At 40.7% G+C, this 17,133-nt stretch overlaps 1 protein-coding gene across 8 annotated transcripts in view; it reads right to left on the minus strand.

Annotated features, from left to right (window-relative positions):
* Positions 1 to 17,133, minus strand: part of HYDIN (HYDIN axonemal central pair apparatus protein) — a 288,791-nt gene that overhangs the window by 133,121 nt on the left and 138,537 nt on the right. For all 8 annotated transcript variants that reach the window (XR_012490131.1, XR_002139687.2, XM_074314603.1 and 5 more), the window contains exons 19-23: positions 16,541 to 16,779; positions 13,469 to 13,742; positions 11,538 to 11,681; positions 7,004 to 7,147; positions 1,535 to 1,848 (exon numbers count right to left, since the gene is read on the minus strand). Coding sequence is in view for 6 of the 8 variants with exons in the window: in XM_074314603.1 (XP_074170704.1) it covers positions 1,535 to 1,848; positions 7,004 to 7,147; positions 11,538 to 11,681; positions 13,469 to 13,742; positions 16,541 to 16,779 (1,115 nt within the window). In the remaining 2 variants the exon portion in view is untranslated. The remainder of the gene's footprint in view (positions 1 to 1,534; positions 1,849 to 7,003; positions 7,148 to 11,537; positions 11,682 to 13,468; positions 13,743 to 16,540; positions 16,780 to 17,133) is intronic.

The raw sequence follows: 17,133 nt of genomic DNA on the forward strand, positions 1-17,133 counted from the left end.
TAAATTTAATTGAACAGAGAGATACCTCTGAACACAAATATCGGTGTTTTTTAAAAAAAATTAAATTTATTGGGGTGATATTGATTTGCAAAATTATATAGGTTTCAAGTGTACAATTCTATAATACATCATCTATACGTTGCATTGCGTTCACCACCTAGAGTCAGTTCTCCTTCCATCACCATATATTTGACTGCCTTTTCCCTCTTCTATTATGCTCCTGCCCCCTTACCTTCTGCTAACCACTAAACTGTTGTCTGTGTCTATGTTTTTGCTTTAAACACAAATATTGTAAAGACAGCTTTTCTTTTTTGGCACTCATCACCTCCCACTATTGTGTACATGTACATATACATATGTATACATGTACATATGTGTACATGTACACCTATGTGTACATACACAGGTCAGAATGAAACCCACTGAAATATGCAGACCATAGCGCTCCGTACAGCACACACTTAGTGTATTGTGCTATGCATTAATTCATGCTTTAGGTTTGAAATGCTTATTAAGAAAACTCTACAGTAGGATTGCAAATTGGTGTAGCCACTATGGAAAACAGTATGGAGGTTCCTCAAAAAATTAAAACTAGAAGTACCTAATGACCCATCAATTCCACTTCTGGATATTTATCTGAATTAAAAAAACACATTAATTTGAAAAGACATATGCACCCCTATGCTCACTGCCACATTATTTACAATAGCCAAATGGAAGCAACCTAAGTGCCCATCGATAAGCCACTGGGTAAAGAAGATGTGATACATATATACAATGAAATATTACTTGGCCATAAAGAGAATGAAATCTTACCATTTGCGACAACATGGATAGACCTGGAAGGTATCATGCTAAGTAAAATAAGTCAAACAGAGAAAGACAAATACCATATGATCTCACTTATATGGGGAATCTACAAAACAAAATAAACAAACAACTAAATAGACTTAAAGAAACAGAGAACAAATTGATGGTTGCTGGATGGGAGGGGGTTTGGAGGGCTGGGTGAAAAAGGTGAAGGGGTTAAGAAGTACAAATTGGTAGTTATAAAATAGTCGGGGGGATGTAATGTACAGGTCGGGAATATAGTCAATGCTATTGTAATAATGTTGGATGGTGCCAGATGGTTACTAGACTTACCATGGTGTTGCATAACTATGCTGTACACCTGAACTAATATAATACTGTATGTTAGCTATATTTTAATAAAATTAAAAAGTGAAAATTCTACAGAAACTTTAATTTTTAGTGACCAATTTCTAATGCTCCAAAATTAAAGCAGGCTTATGCATATCGTTTTGTTAATTTGGTGGTGACTGGGGCTTTCAAAGATGTTTTATCTGCTATTCCTTCTTGGAAATCCAGGAGGGACCATGATTTTAGGCTCTGTTATTTATGTCAATAATCAGTTGTCAAAACCGGAAGTATTCGTAAAGGACCAGGGTACAGAATACAGGAACCAATGCAAAGCCTGAGGAGAAGAAAATGAATAGTAGAGAAGACCTCTGAAGGATTGTTATGCTAGCGGTACCTTATCTGATTTTCCTCGTCGTCTACCAGGAAGAACCAGCGGAACTTCACAACCAACGGGCTGCAGTTGGTGATGGTGACGTAGCGGATCACCTCAGTATCGTTCAGGATACAGCCGAAATCCAGCTCCATGGTCTCAAAGCTGAGGTTGGGGTAATGCACCTCACCACGAAGGTTCAGGATGTCTACCTGAGGATGCTCCACATACTTGACTGCCAGAGTTTCTTCTGCCACCCAGTTGTTCAAATCATTTCGGTGGGAAGGGTCAAATTTGACCAGCAGGTTTTTTTCTTCACCAATCCCCAGTTTCATTGGCTGCAAACAAGATAATGGGAATTACCAACCTTTGTACTATGCATTTCCAATCTGATACATGAAACAGGACAAATAAAGTTATTTAACTGTATTTATGTACACACACATACAGATACATACACAGAGATTAGCATGAAATACATATATATCCACACTTTATCCACACTTACACATAATTAAACAACTAGTATATCTATATTGATATCCATACCTATAGCTATTCATACATATTTGTCAATAGCTATAGATATTTATATATACAGAGGGTCCCAAAAAATGTAGACATTTTAAGAAAGGAAAAAACTGTATTAAAATTGTAATACTCAATATATACTGACAACAAAAGATGAATACAAGTCATGTGTGTACATTTTTTTGGCACCCCTGGCATATGTGCACATATATTTTATTAGTTGAAAATGAAAGCAAGAAGAATTTGGAGAGGAGTGATTTGAAGGAAGAGATTTTGACAAAAGTTGTGAGGTTATAATGATGGAGGAGTTGTAAAATGGAAAATCTACAATGAGTAGCCATTATAAAATGTTCTTAACTAAAAATAAATTAAATTGTAAAATGCTCTTCCTAGACAAATGGGAAAAGTTCTTTGCTTAAGAAATTTTTTAAAAGGCTTAAGAAATTTTTAAAAAGGCTTTCTAAAGCACTGGGGGTGGGGCTCTGTAGAGGATGACCCAGAAAGGGATGGATTAGGTAATTTAATTTCTTTTCTAATGTCTGCGATTCTAACTCTTAAGCACAGTGTTATCTACTTTCTGCTGTTTTCTATTCAACTTAAAATGACACTCCAGAGCTGTACAGGTTGTTGGGTAGATTTCATTTGTTCTTTTCTCTCTTTGATTCAAATCCCCATGTGTCCCTTGTTGCAAAGGCCATAGTAACACCTTCCTTTTTATAGAAAGCCTGTCTATGAGTTGGCTTTTTCAGGAGTTGCTCAATTCCCGTATTTAATCGGCATGAAAGCCACCTCCTGGTTTGGCAGAAAGTGCCCCAAGGCAGTCAAGAGACATGCATACAGGAAGGAATCTGTTTACAAAGCACCCCCCTCTCCACTGAGTTTTACGGTTCAGGTATTTAACTGTGCACATCAGTGACATGATTAGATGGTTGCAATTGACAGTGCCATTCCCCTGATTCAAGAGTCAGAGAGAGGATAACGACTCTTCTGTTGGCTAATCCCATCTGAGAGCCTGGCTGGCCACTTGGCACAGCTGGCTGGGCACAATTCAGGACCCACTCGTGCAGACCATGGCATCTGCAGCAGTTGGTATCACAATCCTGTGTTTAAGTATCCCTGAAGATTGACTTAAACACTTTTTGTTTCCCAGAGGAATGACTTTGTTGTTTTATAGAAATGATACATAGCCACAAAATTTTACATTATATATAAAAGCACAAAGAAGAAATTAGAAAGTCATCCAAAATTTCACCATATATTATTTTTCAGAGTTCACATTTGGTAAACAATAGTCCAGACATGATGGATGGCTAAATAAAATTTTACAAAAATAGAATTAGAAGAATTTATTTAAAAACATGTTTGAATTTTTTCTCAAACAAAAAACAAAACAAAACAAAAAACATCTGAAAAAATTTTCTTATACAAGAGATATTAATCCTAAAATCATGGACTCTGGAGCCAGACTGCTTGGGTTCAAATCCTGATCTGCCAGTTACTAGCTCTATGAATTTGGGCAAAGTGGCTTGGCCTTCCTAGTTCTCGGTTTCTCCATCTGTAAAATAGGGGCAAAAATAGTATCTACCTCTTTTTAAGAGACTGAAATGAGTTAATATACATGTGGTGTCTTCAGAGCAGTGCCCGGCACATAATGTATGGTACATAAATGCCAGTTATTACTATTATTCCTTTATGATCAAGAAGAAAGATGGTTAAGTATTAAGCACTTCCACCTTTAGACAATATCTCATTGACACCCATTTGGAAAAGGGGATGAAACCAGCATGCTTATACTTCCCCCAACTCCTGGTTGTTATTGGTTGTAGTGTTAATTTTAAAAAGCTGAGGCATAAAACATTCTAACCACCAAAGTTGTTTAGTCTCAGTTATAGAGTTAACGAACTCATTCCTCCTGCCAGTCTTTTCCTCAGTTGTTTTTCTTCCTTTTTTTTTTTTTTTTCCATTTCTGAGTGCCTTATTAGGTTCTTCTCCTGAATATTTGTATTTCAATGGCAAATCATTTTTTTTTTTACAAAGCTGCAGTGAGTGCTGTATTCATTGAGTCCTTCCTTGCATTCTGAGAGTGTCTACCTGTTACATTTATATTTAAAGGACAATTTGACTGCTTATAAAATTGGGTCCCACTTTCTTTCTCTCAAAATTCTGTAGTATTGCCCCACTGCCATCTGGCATCAAGTATTTTTGTGGAGAAGTCCAAAGTTAGTCTAAAATCTTCCCCTGATGGGGTCTCTTCTTTTCTGCTCAGATGCCATGGGATTCTTTGGTTATCAGTAAGCCCAGTAATTTCACTAAGGTATGTCTCACTGCTCAGTAGTCTTTATCATTTTGTCCCAAGACAAGGTGTAGCCATATTTTAAAAAATATTTAATTTATATTTTCAAATAAGATAATGAAAAGTCACCCTTGCGCCCATCTCCCCACCTCTTACCCAAGCCAACTATTCCTCTCTCCTGAGGTAACCAAGATTACAAGTATTTTCTCTGCTCTGTGGAGATACTGTACGGATATAAAATCACATTTGTTTACATATTCTTTTGTTTTTTACACATGATAGCACACTCTGCACTATTGTTTTGTACTTCTCTTTTTTTACTGGGAGATCACTCATCAGTGTATATGAAGCTACCTCATTCTTTTTAATAGCTGCGTTTTATTCCATCACATAATTCTGCCATCATTTATTTAACCAATCTCCTCTTGATGGATATTAGCTGGCAATCTTCTGCTTTTAAAATCAATGTTGTAGTGAATGTCCTTGTTTATATGTCATCTTGTATATTGTGTTTATATTTGTATGATACATTCCTAAAAGTGCAATAACTAGGTCAAGGTCATGGGCATTTAAAATTTTGATAGCTACTGCCACATTGTCTTCCAATGTGTACTTTCCCAACACTATAGGGGAATCCCTATTTCCACATGCCCTTCCTAACACAAAGCACTATGCATTTTTTGCTCTTTTCCAACCTGATAGGGAAAAAAAATTTTCTTTTTGTGAAATTTTCTGTTCATTTCCTTTGCCTATTTTTCTATTGGGTTACTGGTATTTTTCTTGCTGATTTGTAGAAACTCTTTATTTTTTAAATTATATGTATGTTTTTATTAAAGTTATACAGGCAAATAATATAAAAGGTCAAACTACTATAAGAGTTATTATAAGAAAAAGTAGTTCCTGACCCACCCTGGAGTCCCAACAATCCAGAGGCAACCATTTCTCAATTCTTGCAGTAGGGGCTGGTCTACAGAACAGTTTCCTTGGGCAGAGAAGAGATGATCAGGCAGTAGACACACCCCAGATAACCAGGATTATTTCAGGGTGCCGACACTGACACTAGAAACATTAAATTTTTCCAAAATGTTTTGATCAGTTTCTGTTTCTCTGGGGAAGAGCATTTATCTTTCTTGTCTTGGGATCCAAGCCAGCTGCTTGTGTTTTCTGTGTGGGGTCGAGTGGGACAGCTGTCTGGTGCCCATGGAATCTCTCTATTTTCAGCACTCTGCTCACACGTGTTGCCTTTGAGCCCAGGCTACTTGGGCGGAATGACTCCCACATCTTTGCAGCCTCAATGGAGAACTTTCTAGGCTGCAGGTTTTTTGTGCCTTTTTGCCAACCCATTCCATTCTATCTTCTAGAATTTGTTTAAATTTCTCATGATTTGGTTACACCACCCTCTTCCCTTCTATTGTATTGCTCTGGGCTTCTTTCCTTTTGAACATGCCTATGTTTATCTTATTAAGATTTCAGGAGGGACAAGAATGGGTCTAATCTACCGCTCACACTGAGAAAGCTGCCTGTGTCTGAATTTTCATTTTCTCACCCATTTGTTGTCCTCTGCTCTGTGAGTTCACTCTTTATCTGCTCTTTGAACACTTGTAATTCATTCCTTGAGCTTATTTTAATGACCAGGTCACATCATCTGCAATTTCTCTGAGACACAGAGAACTACATGTTTAGAGTTTTGGTCTTCCTTGCCTAAGTCCCCTTGCAGTAGGTTTTCATCTGCCTCTTCCTTATGATTATTTCCTCCTTTTATTTCTGTATTTAAAGATCTTAGCTGTTTTTTTCCCAGCTCATGTTTGAATGAAACCTGCTAAAGAATTGGTGGGAGGGTCAGGAGAAGACAGCAGTACAGTTTACAGTTGCCAGTTGGATACTATCTGCAACACCTTCTCACTAAGTGGCTCTGTCCCCACCTCCCCCAAAGATCCATTTCCCTGAATGTGACTCATAGCAACTCTCCTTAAGTCACGGGCTCCCTCTTCTGAGATCTCACAATTGTTGCTTGCCCTGCTTTCTTCCCTTATACCACTTCTCCACTAGCTGACGGTATGTGGGTCTAGTTTCTCCTTCAATCCTCCTTCCTTACAGCTCTGCCGTGCCACTTGTCCCATGGCCCAGCCATTCCCACTGCTGCCCTCATGCCCAGCAAAGGATCACGGATATGATCTTGCAGGGATGTGTAGAGAACATTGCATCCTGCCCCAGACTGGTGGCCTGGGGAGCTCAAGCCTCCTCCCTCAGACCGGCTCAGCTTTCTCAGTATCTGGAGATGGCCTGGCTGGTCTGGTTTAGGGACCGGGCTTTGGCTATTTCCTCATTTCCTTGCGTATGAACTTTTGGTCAGATTTGAGGGAGGGGAATTAAAAGGTCTTTACTATCATTATTGTGAAGTCACTGCTTTCTAAAGATCAGCTTCATTCTAATTGGCAGGAATGAAAGGGTCATCATAAAGAGCCAGAAGTTCTTACGCTATTCCTAATAGTTTTCCTACTGATCAATATTGGAATTCATTTATGACTTCTTTAAAAGTTTCTGTATTCTTTGTTCCCTGAATTCTTTGCATTTTTATGGACTGAAGTCAGTGACATTACTCTCTTCCTTTCTTACACCCCCCCCCCCCACGCCCCAGCAGCTGTGAGGACGGTCCTTCGTCACGTTACCTCAGAAGTTAAGGGCAGCGGAGATTTGTCAGTCTCACAGACAACAAAGGGTCTGCTTGTTGAGAGCAACACAGTCACGGGCAAGGTGGAAATGTTCTTCATGACCAAGGGCTGGTAATCAGGTTCCAAGATAGCGTTAGGTTTCTGAGAAAAAAGAAAAAGTGGAAACAAACCAAGTTATGGTAAACATACTAAGCCTTTAGTAACAAAAGTCTCATAATATATACTCTTTTTTTCTCTTATAGAGATTTAGATAAACCATGTGGAATATATAGTGGACTACTGAGAAGTGAACCTACAGAAGTCAGAAAACGCAGATTAGATTTCTTACTCTCTTGTTGCCTGGTTAAAAATACCTACACAATCCATGCCTCTGGATAGAACAATTACTATAGCAGTTTCCACAGTGTCATAAAACAAAGTCTAATACATTAGTGATATCTTGTGGAAGAACTGTCCTTTTACAATATTTTTTTCCATGCTTAAAATATCCAATTTGCCAATATACTTAACTTATTATATTGACAAATGCTTATAACTGTTTCTTCTAAACTTTTCCTGATAACACTGGGATAGTTGATTTAGAGGCATCTTTCCACTCTGTTGAACATATCAAATTTAATTTTTCAGCTGGAGAAAGCATCAGAAATGGATCTTGAGCCAGAAGTTTCTGGTCAGACTGGATTTTTCTCATTCTGAAGTTGGGGGTCCACATTATTTTTTGCATGCCCTAGAAAAGCAGTCCTTTCATATAATATCAGCAGGAGGTGATCTGAGGCCTCAATCCATGGCCTCCAAAGAGTATCTCCCTCCCATCATGCCCTGGCTCTTCCAACAACTCTAGCCTGTTTTTCCCAGGTCTCTGTTTTGATTTGCTTTTTCCTCCTTGTTCTGCTTTTAGATAAATCCTCCTGATTCCACATTTTCATCTGACTCTATCTCTACTTCTTTGTCCAGTATAGTCTTCCTTTCACTGTGCTTCCTGGATCCCCTGACTCCAGTGGAGCTTGGGTCACCAGCACCCATTGTAGCTTCATTCAGGCTGCTATAACAAATATAGAGTGGGTGGTTTAAACAACAGACGTTTATGTCTCCCAGTTCTTCAGGCTGAGAAGTCCAAAATCAAGGTGCCAACAGATCCAGGGTCTGGTGAGGGCCCGTTTCCTGGCTTGTAGATGGCTGTCTTCTCACTGTGCCCTCACATGGCTGAGAGAGAGAGATATTCTCTCTCATCTCTTCTTGTAAGGGCACTAATCCCACTCATGAAGGCCTCACCCTCATGACCTAATCACCTCCCAAAGGCTCTACCTCCCACACCATCACATTAGGGATTAGGGCTCCAATATATGAATTGGGGTCGGGGGGATACACACCATTCAGTCCAGAACAGTTGGCGTGAGCCTCCTGCCTCAGGTATACTCCATTAGCCCTTGCACAGGGGTTTGGTCTGGCACTTACCATGAGACGCCTACCACCGTTTCCCTCCCTCTAACACAGTAATGCAGGTGTGGGACTTACGTTGCATTTGCACAGTGCATACTACAGTTCGGGGGAGGGATAAAGCAGCACTTTGGGCCCATACAGGGAACTGTCCACGCAGTGACCTTCCCCCAGGCTGCTGTGTCACTGCAGGTAGCTTTGAAGTGAAGAGGCCACACTTGGTTGGTTTTGGCAAGAGGCCATTTAGAGGTTAGTGATGAGAAGGAGTCGATGCATAGACAACCCATTCTATTTTAAAATGACCCCTTTCACTCTGGATTGTTTGTCTCCCCAAATATCAGGAGACAGGATTTCCTGCTAGACTTCATGAAGCAAACTGGCTGCTGGTTTCAATTGACCTTTTCAATTCCACAAAGATGTGGTTTCATCTCTGTGGCTTATGAATGGTACAATAGTTATAAAGTATATCAAATCTGAGGCACCGGTTACAGAAAAATTCTTCCTGTAGGCAGTGTTGGTATCATTATAGTCTAATGTACAAAATCAGATCCACTGCCTTGAACTGCAAACAAGGAAACAGAATAGATAATTGGGTGTTACATAATTAAATCTGAACACTGAGACCTCACAGGCCTCTTGCACACACTGGGTAATGAAGTTGCATTTTTTTATTGTACCTCATACAGATTAAATGTGAGCAGGAAATGAACAATGAAAAATAACAATAGTTAGATATCAAACTTGTGATATTTGAGGGGAAGGAGAGAAGGGAAAAAAACAAACGGAGTGTGACGCAATTCTTTTTTTAATTCAATAAGTTACTGCCACATTAGAATATTTGCTATTTTATTCTTGTAATAAATTCAAACAATAGACATTTAAACAAGAACAGACTATTTTTAAAAGGCTTAAAGATATAAAGAGAAGAAAAGGAACACTATCCACATCCTTTATGAGTATTTACGGGCTCAGAAAAGAAAGTCTAATAAGAAACTAAGCTGCGTATTTAATATAACTATAATGTCTTATACAGAATAGCTATTCAATAAATATTCACTGAGTTTTCTCTGAGAATATTTAGAGAAAATATGATACCACTAAATTCGATGCAGTTGTTGCCAATAAATATCTTTCCTGATTACTTAAAAAACGAAGACTATAAAATAGCAATGAAAGCTTCATAACGTAGCAGAAACTCTTGCAGTGTTTTCTTTTTATATGTCCCATGGAGCTTGTCACAATTAGGTTAGCATCCTGTAATTGAAACCTTTATTCTACTTCTTCAGTGTCTACTTTCCCTCCTAGTCTGTTAAGCCAGGCTTTTTGCTGTCTTTGCTGCCTCATTCACTGTAAGTGCTCAAAAAAGTATTTGTTGATTTGAATTGAACTTGTATATCTCACCTCCCCTACTCAATGATAAGCTCCTTTATTCATCTCCTAGCAGAGCACTGTACCCATGGTGGGTGCTCAAAAGATACTTATTTAATGTGAAGAAAGTATGATGAAATCCTCTACCAGAATCAGGGGTCTTTACCATTCTCCTGCAAGCCTCCAGGTAATGAAAGGAACCCTGGCTGGTCCCCCATGACCGGTCAGGCATTGCCACACCCAGTCCTTTCGTATAGAGCACAGATCACACTATGGGCCAATGGCTTACTTAATGCTTGGTTTCCCCAGTTGGCTGTGAGGTTCATCAGGAAGGGACCATCCTCACTGTCGTACTCCTAGCACCCGACACAGTGCTTGGCATATTCCACTCAGCAGCCAGTGTAAATGTTTCATGGAATAAATCTGACTATGTCACTCTCCTCCCTAAAGCTGTCCAGTGGCCACCCAGAACACAACCCGAAGTCCAGAACACGCCACACTCTTTGGCCCTTGCCCGCGTCTCTAGATGGACCTCATGTCATGCTTGGCACATCCTCTGTCTCAGGCAGCCTTTCAGGTCCTTCTGCTCACCAAGCTCTTTCCTAACTCAGGCCCTTCATGTGTGCTGCTCCCTCTGCCTAGCATTCTCTCCCTCTCTCTCTTCACCAGACTAACTTCATTTTTCCTTCAAGTCTCAACTTGAGGCACTTGCTCAAGGAAGCCATCTGTCATCACAGGTACTAATAAGGCCATGTCACCTGATACGTGCTCTCACAGCACCTTATTCTACCTCTTCTTCATAGGACTGTTTAGAATTGTAATTGAAACAACTAAATTTTAATAATTTGTTTACAGTCTGTGACCTCAATCAGTCTTTTAGCTTTGACCATGTCTGGCGGATTCACCAGATTTTCAGCACCAACAGTCACCAGCTTGGAAGAGACATTCCATACACATCTGTTTTGAATGGTAAATAACACTGTGATGGAAGCTTGCTGAGTAGGTCAAGTCCTACTGTGGTACCTCCCTCACCTCTTCACTAGCCCGACTCTCTGCCCTGAGCACTAGTCATTTGCATCTCTCCCCGTCCTCTGCCTCCCCATTTATTGCTTGCCCTTATTGGCCATATAAAGTCATGGACATTTATAGCCATATAATTTAAGAATGTGAATCAAATAGTTTAAGTTGATTATCTCAAGCAGTGTTAGGTGAGCTGCATAATGGCCTGACTTGTATCTTGGTTTCCTCGTATGTATCACGGGAATGATAACAGAAGCTGCAGCAGAGACTGTTGTGAGAACAACTGGGGAAATGTGTTAATGAACATGGCTCAGTGACTAGCACAAACCAGTCAGTAAGTGGTAGCTCTTCTCACGATTATAATTATCAATAATTCTACTCCGACCCGTTCTAAACTGTGATGTTTATTCTACCAAGTAAAATGATCGACTACAGTGCATTTTCAGCGCACTGGAATACCCCTTCACTTTGGTCTTATGCCTCAGAGATGATGGAAGCAGAATTTCCGTAGCAATTTACTTTTCAAAGGAATGAAGATTTTGATTCAGAGTTTTTAGTTGAAGGTGCATTGGCCTCTGAAGCTGAAAGGAACTTAGGCTGGGTGTGGGTGCAAAGGCTTCCCATTCATTTTCGCTTCTCCAGGGAAAACATGACCGTGCTGACACCCTGCTGCAGCACCAGCCCTCCCCAGGACAGCCCCACTGACCTTCTCTAGTCGGTATGTGAGCTGCTTGGCGGAGAGCTGGATCAGCGGTGCTACAAACTCACAGATGATGTTCACAGTCATCACCAAGCTCTTCTCCTTCTGCGCCCCGATGGTGGCGTGACACACCAGCTTTTCTGTGACTACCTGCAGACGACACAGACCAGCATTGTGGGAACACCCATAGCTCAGAAAACTTAATTCTCAACCAGCGGCAAACTGATTGTCAACTCCCTGCCTGGGGGCACTGGGCAAGAGCCCATTTTCCTGAACAGCACATTTCAGGGATGGTGCTCGCTCTCTCACACAACTAATGTCCGATGGGCTAAATAAGTCCTGGATGATCTTGTGTCTCCTTTTGACTGCTCCTGAGGACACAGTCAATTTACATTCTGCTCAACCAATATATACACAGATAGATATGGAAGATGCATAGTTATGGATCAGGACTGTTAGGGACTGAACATCCTGGACCGTGAGGGACAAGGCAGATGAAATCCTTCTGGGCTTATAGTTCAGTGGTTGTTACATTCGGTCGGTGCAAAAGTAATTGCGGTTTAAATGGTTAAAAATAATGGCAAAAACCGCAATTACTTTTGCACCAACCTAATATTGCTTATCAGCCCAGTCAGAAACGTTGGCTGGAAAACTTTTGCTTCTCATACTACAATATTTAAAAATCATGCTACAGAAACGAATATTCCTTTGGCCCCCAGGGGTCCAGATTTTTATCAAGTGGAAAGGACCGCAAGTGGACTTATACCATGAAGAGCTTGTGTTGAAGATCACTCAGGTTTCAGATGTTAACGAATTCAATTAGGCAGCATAACTTGGGAGAACATTGAGAGAAGCTTTTAGTAAAGACTAAACTGAATTTAGAACCCTAGCAGCGCAGATGGAATGCCTTTAAAACTATGGTCAGCTCCAGTCACATTATCAACGCGCTCCTGCCACAGGCTGCCAGGGTCTTGCAATGAGGGACCGCATTCTATTCACGCTGGCATTCTGCGGGCCTGGCAGAGTTCGCGGTACTTACTCAGTGACATGACAGTTGGGTGAACCCCTGAATACCAGCACGAATGACCACATTACATATTCCGCAGTGAAGCAATGGACCAGCTTGGCCGTCTTGTCTGCTGGACGATAAAGTTCTTATTGTTTCCTACTTCGGGTGTGTGTGTGGGGGGGGAAGTTCAGTAGGAGGGGCTCAAGCAAACATCATCCCTCCTTCACAAAATCTGCGTTTGTGAGGTAGGAGAGGCTCCCAAGTGATTTGGGAAGTTTCTCTTGGGTTTCTGACGGTTTCCAGTGTCCGTGGGGGAACAGGAAAAAACAGAGCCATGGCCTGGATCTGCATAAATGTTTCAGCAGAACGGTGAAAATGTTAGTAAGAGCAGAATTTCAGAGTTGCTGAAGAGAAACGCGGCTCTTTTATTGACACACAAAAAGACAATTACAAATGTGATGCTGTTAGGTCAGGCTGAGAGGGAAGGAAACAGGGATGCCCCATACTGGGCATCCAGTATGGTACAGGGATGCTGCCTGGATTGGAAAGGCAGCCCAGAGCGTCTATACAAACACCCTTCCTGAATAAACATGAACGCTGCTAAGCCTCATCGGAGACTCAGCTTTGGCTGAATGCTGAATATCCCTCTCCTAGAGACTTGCTGGCTGGTCACTGGACCCTGGGGGTAAGAACCTGATTTAATTAATGTATTAAGGTTGGGTTCATGGTAGCTGTAGAAACAAAGAGAAAACTGAGCAGAGCTGAACCTTGAAAGCAGTGGGTGCTGCCATGGTAACCCAGTGGTGCATGCAATTCTTGAGAAGCCACATCCTTTCTTTAGATAAACATCAAGGAACTCTCCCAAGAAACAGATAGAGCAAAGATTTATTTAGGAGAAAAGCAGCTTCTAAATATGCTATCTTCTTACTCTGGGAGTAGCAGAATAGCCTTCGAGTATCACATCGATGGACTGGCCTGGGTACAGCTCCATCCTGACTGGGTAGAGCTGAAACACGGGGCTGTGGGGATCCCTGGGTGCCTGGGAGCCCTGGTGCTGGTGCTGGCCCTTAGCAAGTCCCTTCTTAGCTAGGCCTCTCTTGCTCAGCTTCTTCTGGGGACAGAAATTTTCATTCATCCAGAACAACTGTTGGATGCGACGTCCCTTGTTGGTCAATTTGAAGCGGTAGTAACAGGTGTCCAGGCTGGAAAAGAGGAGGCAGGTATAGAGAAAACTCAGCTTCGGATGCTGTGTTTAGCTCTTCACCCTTGGGATTTGACCCCCGGGAAGTACTTTAAAAGTGAGCAACAAAATAGATACTATTATTATTATTACTTTTTTTTAATGTAGGGAGGCTACATCATGATGCTACTAGGAGATACCATAGCAGTGGGACAAAGTAGCACCGACTCATGGGGTCCAGAGACTCAAGTCAGGGACCTGGGTTGGGCCCCTGAGCTGTCATTACTAGGGAAGGGGCCGTGGGAAAGTGATCCCACCCAGCCTCAGTCTTTCGCAGCAGGTCAAGCCCATCACAGAACACACAGACACAGCTCATGTGAAAACCACTTCTAATTTACGAGAAATGGTTCTAAAGAGTGAAAGGAAAGCAAAATGCCTACTGGAAGAGAAGCATATTTCAAATTGTATTGAGTAAATTGCTACTGACTGAGTGAAATGTCTTGTGATGGACTCCATTTGAAGGGGAGTTCAAAGAGAAATGACACATACCCTCTAAGCCTTACCAAAGGTCAAGAGGACTGTAATGGACCAGAATATCAGCTGTACTGATCATTTTTTCTCAGACTAACTTGCTTTACAGATGCTGCTATTTCACTCCCTCGTTCATCTATGCCACAAATATTTATCAAGGACCTCTTGATTATCTGGCTCTTTGGTAAACACTGGGATTTCTAAGATCCTAGAAGGGAAGGTGATTCAAATGTATTTTTGTTTGGAATTTCTTTTTTACTGATTCATAAACTTAAAACATTTTTTTCTTTCAGGGAGAAAACTCATCTCAGAACTGTTTTTAAAATTTTATTAGGCTTTGCAATTTTATCCCATCTGTTCCTCCCCAGGAAATTATATCATATCTAGTAAGGTAGTTGAAGCATCAGATAAATAATCAGGAGTATTTGCCAGTTGTCAGGTGTAACCATTTCATTCTAGGTATGTGTCCACAGGGCATGCTCACTGGAGGCTTTACTCAGTAGTTTTGGGGAAAACAATAAATAATATACGTTGTATATAAAGTAGGCAGGGTCTCTGCCACTTATTCACAATGTATCTTTCAACCATCCCAGCAACCCAGTAATAAAAACTATATTTACTCCCATTTTACTCCCATAGATGAAGAAATAATAGAAACTGAAAATTTAAGGAAGTTGCTCAAAAACATGTAATCAGAAGAGGTGGCATATGGGTAACTTTTTAGACCTATATGCCCCCAACTGGCAAACTTTTCTGTAAAGGGCTGAATAATAAATATTTGAAACTTTTGGGGCCACATGGTCACTGTGGCCCAATTGTCCACTGTGGTGTGAAAGCAGCCATAAAAAAATATATGTACACAAATGGGTATGGCTGTGTTCCAATAAAGCTTTATTTACAGAAACAATGGGTTGCAGTTTATGCACCTCTGCTTTGGATGATTCTTCTGGAGATTGCTGGCATCGTGATTTTATGTCCTTTAAAAAAGATAGGGTTTAGGCAGAGGGGAAATTGGCAGCTAAAAGCCACAGTTTGCTTCTATATTCATAGGAAAACTATAGACTAAACCTCTCAATTCCAGGCAAGTGACGGAATATCTTTTGGGGCTATTTGACAATATTTGTAGATTAAAGAGAACACATAACCAAGTCTGGTTCACAGTATATCATTTTCTATAATTATACGTGAGTGCACTTCACAAAGAAATTTGGAACTAGAAGTATAGAATACATTGACAAAATGCTCTAGCTTACAGTCAATAGACAGGCAGAGAGGTGCATTTTTATATCTCGTTGATCCAAATCTGTAATGGATGCTTCTCTAAAAACACGCAATTCAACTATCTGACTTGCCTATTACTTAATTCCTAGTGGCTTATGGTATTTTCAATCAGGTGCCATGTTTTGTAGATACAACAGAGGAAAGGAGGCTTGGATGGGTTTGTGGGGGGCTTCTCAGTGGTTTTTGTCATACTCATGTTCTCTAAGCACAGTGTGTCCATCTTGGTTTCAGGGCCTGCTACTAGAAAGCAGGAGTACCCCTTTGAGATTTGTTCACAGTATTGTGATGACAGGTACAAATTCATCTGGCCCCAGACAGTCATACGACTCTTCTAGAAACCATGAATAAATCCCCACACATATCCTCCCCCATTAGCATTCAGACTTCATACATTTTTAAAGCCACATTTGGCTCATTCTTTACAGAGGTGTCTATGCTCTACCACCTTTTATTTAAATATTTAGATGCTGTAGCTTTTCCTGAGTGATCAGGTGGAGGCAATTGCAACCATCTTGATTACTGGTGCTATAATGGGGAGGCAAACAGAGGTCATAATACCAAAAAAAAAAAAAAAAAATTACTGGCTTTGCAATTCCTGATAAGAAACATTTGCAATAAATTTTCACTTTACTAGTTATACTCTAGTTAGGTTACCACTAAGATGTATCTGTATTTTCAACATCCATGGAGAAAGATTAACAGGAATCAAAGGGGAGAAATCATGGTTGAGGTTCTAAATTGGTCATAGAGAAGCCACTGAGAGTTTGAGAGAATAATGCATGTCCTATGAACCGTCTCTTCTGGAGTGTGGGACATAGCGTGGAGAATGCAACCAAGCTATGACTAGGAAGTGTCTTGCTGGGTCTGCTGTACCCATCTGGAGGGGGAAAGTGAAGACTGGAAAGGGGAGGGACTGAGACGGCTAGTTCTATTGAAAGTAATTTTCTAAAGTAGAGGTGATGTTCAGCTTATGCAACAGATGTGATATCGATGAAAATTCATCCCTACCTAAAATACGCTCCCAAATTGAGTTCTGGAGCAAAGGGCTTATCTGAAACAATGGTGGAACCACTTCCTGAAGCCTGGACAGGAATCCGATAGGTATTGCTATTTTCAATTTCCAAAATGACCACGTCTTTGAAGGTCAGTGCATCGTTCAGGTTGGCCGTCACTGTCAGCTGAATATCAGTTTCCGGGGGAACCACGCCTTCACTGGGTTCAACTCTCCAAAGGGACTTTTTATGTGCCTGCAACACAAGACCACAAGTTCACAGTGAAGATATTCTTGGCTTTTCCCTCTGCACGTGTCAAAGCCCTTCTATACTTAAAATGGCGGGCAATGCAGAACTCAACATCAGAGACAAACATCATTTTTTCAAATCAAAACAGCTGGTTGTTTGTGGACTTTTCATTTTTCAAAAAGCAATTTGATTCTTCAGAGCAAATCTACAATTCTACTTTTGAATGCTCTGTGAAGATTCTTTACATCTCTTTGTCTAGATGCCAGCCCAGGTCTCTAACAAGCTGATACTAATTATCTGCTCTAATCACCAAATTCTGAGCGTGTCAATAGAAGACACAACACACTTCCTGGAATTTGG

The sequence above is a fragment of the Rhinolophus sinicus genome, linkage group LG11 (assembly GCF_036562045.2).
Source record: "Rhinolophus sinicus isolate RSC01 linkage group LG11, ASM3656204v1, whole genome shotgun sequence".
In the NCBI taxonomy this organism is placed as follows: Eukaryota; Metazoa; Chordata; class Mammalia; order Chiroptera; family Rhinolophidae; genus Rhinolophus; species Rhinolophus sinicus.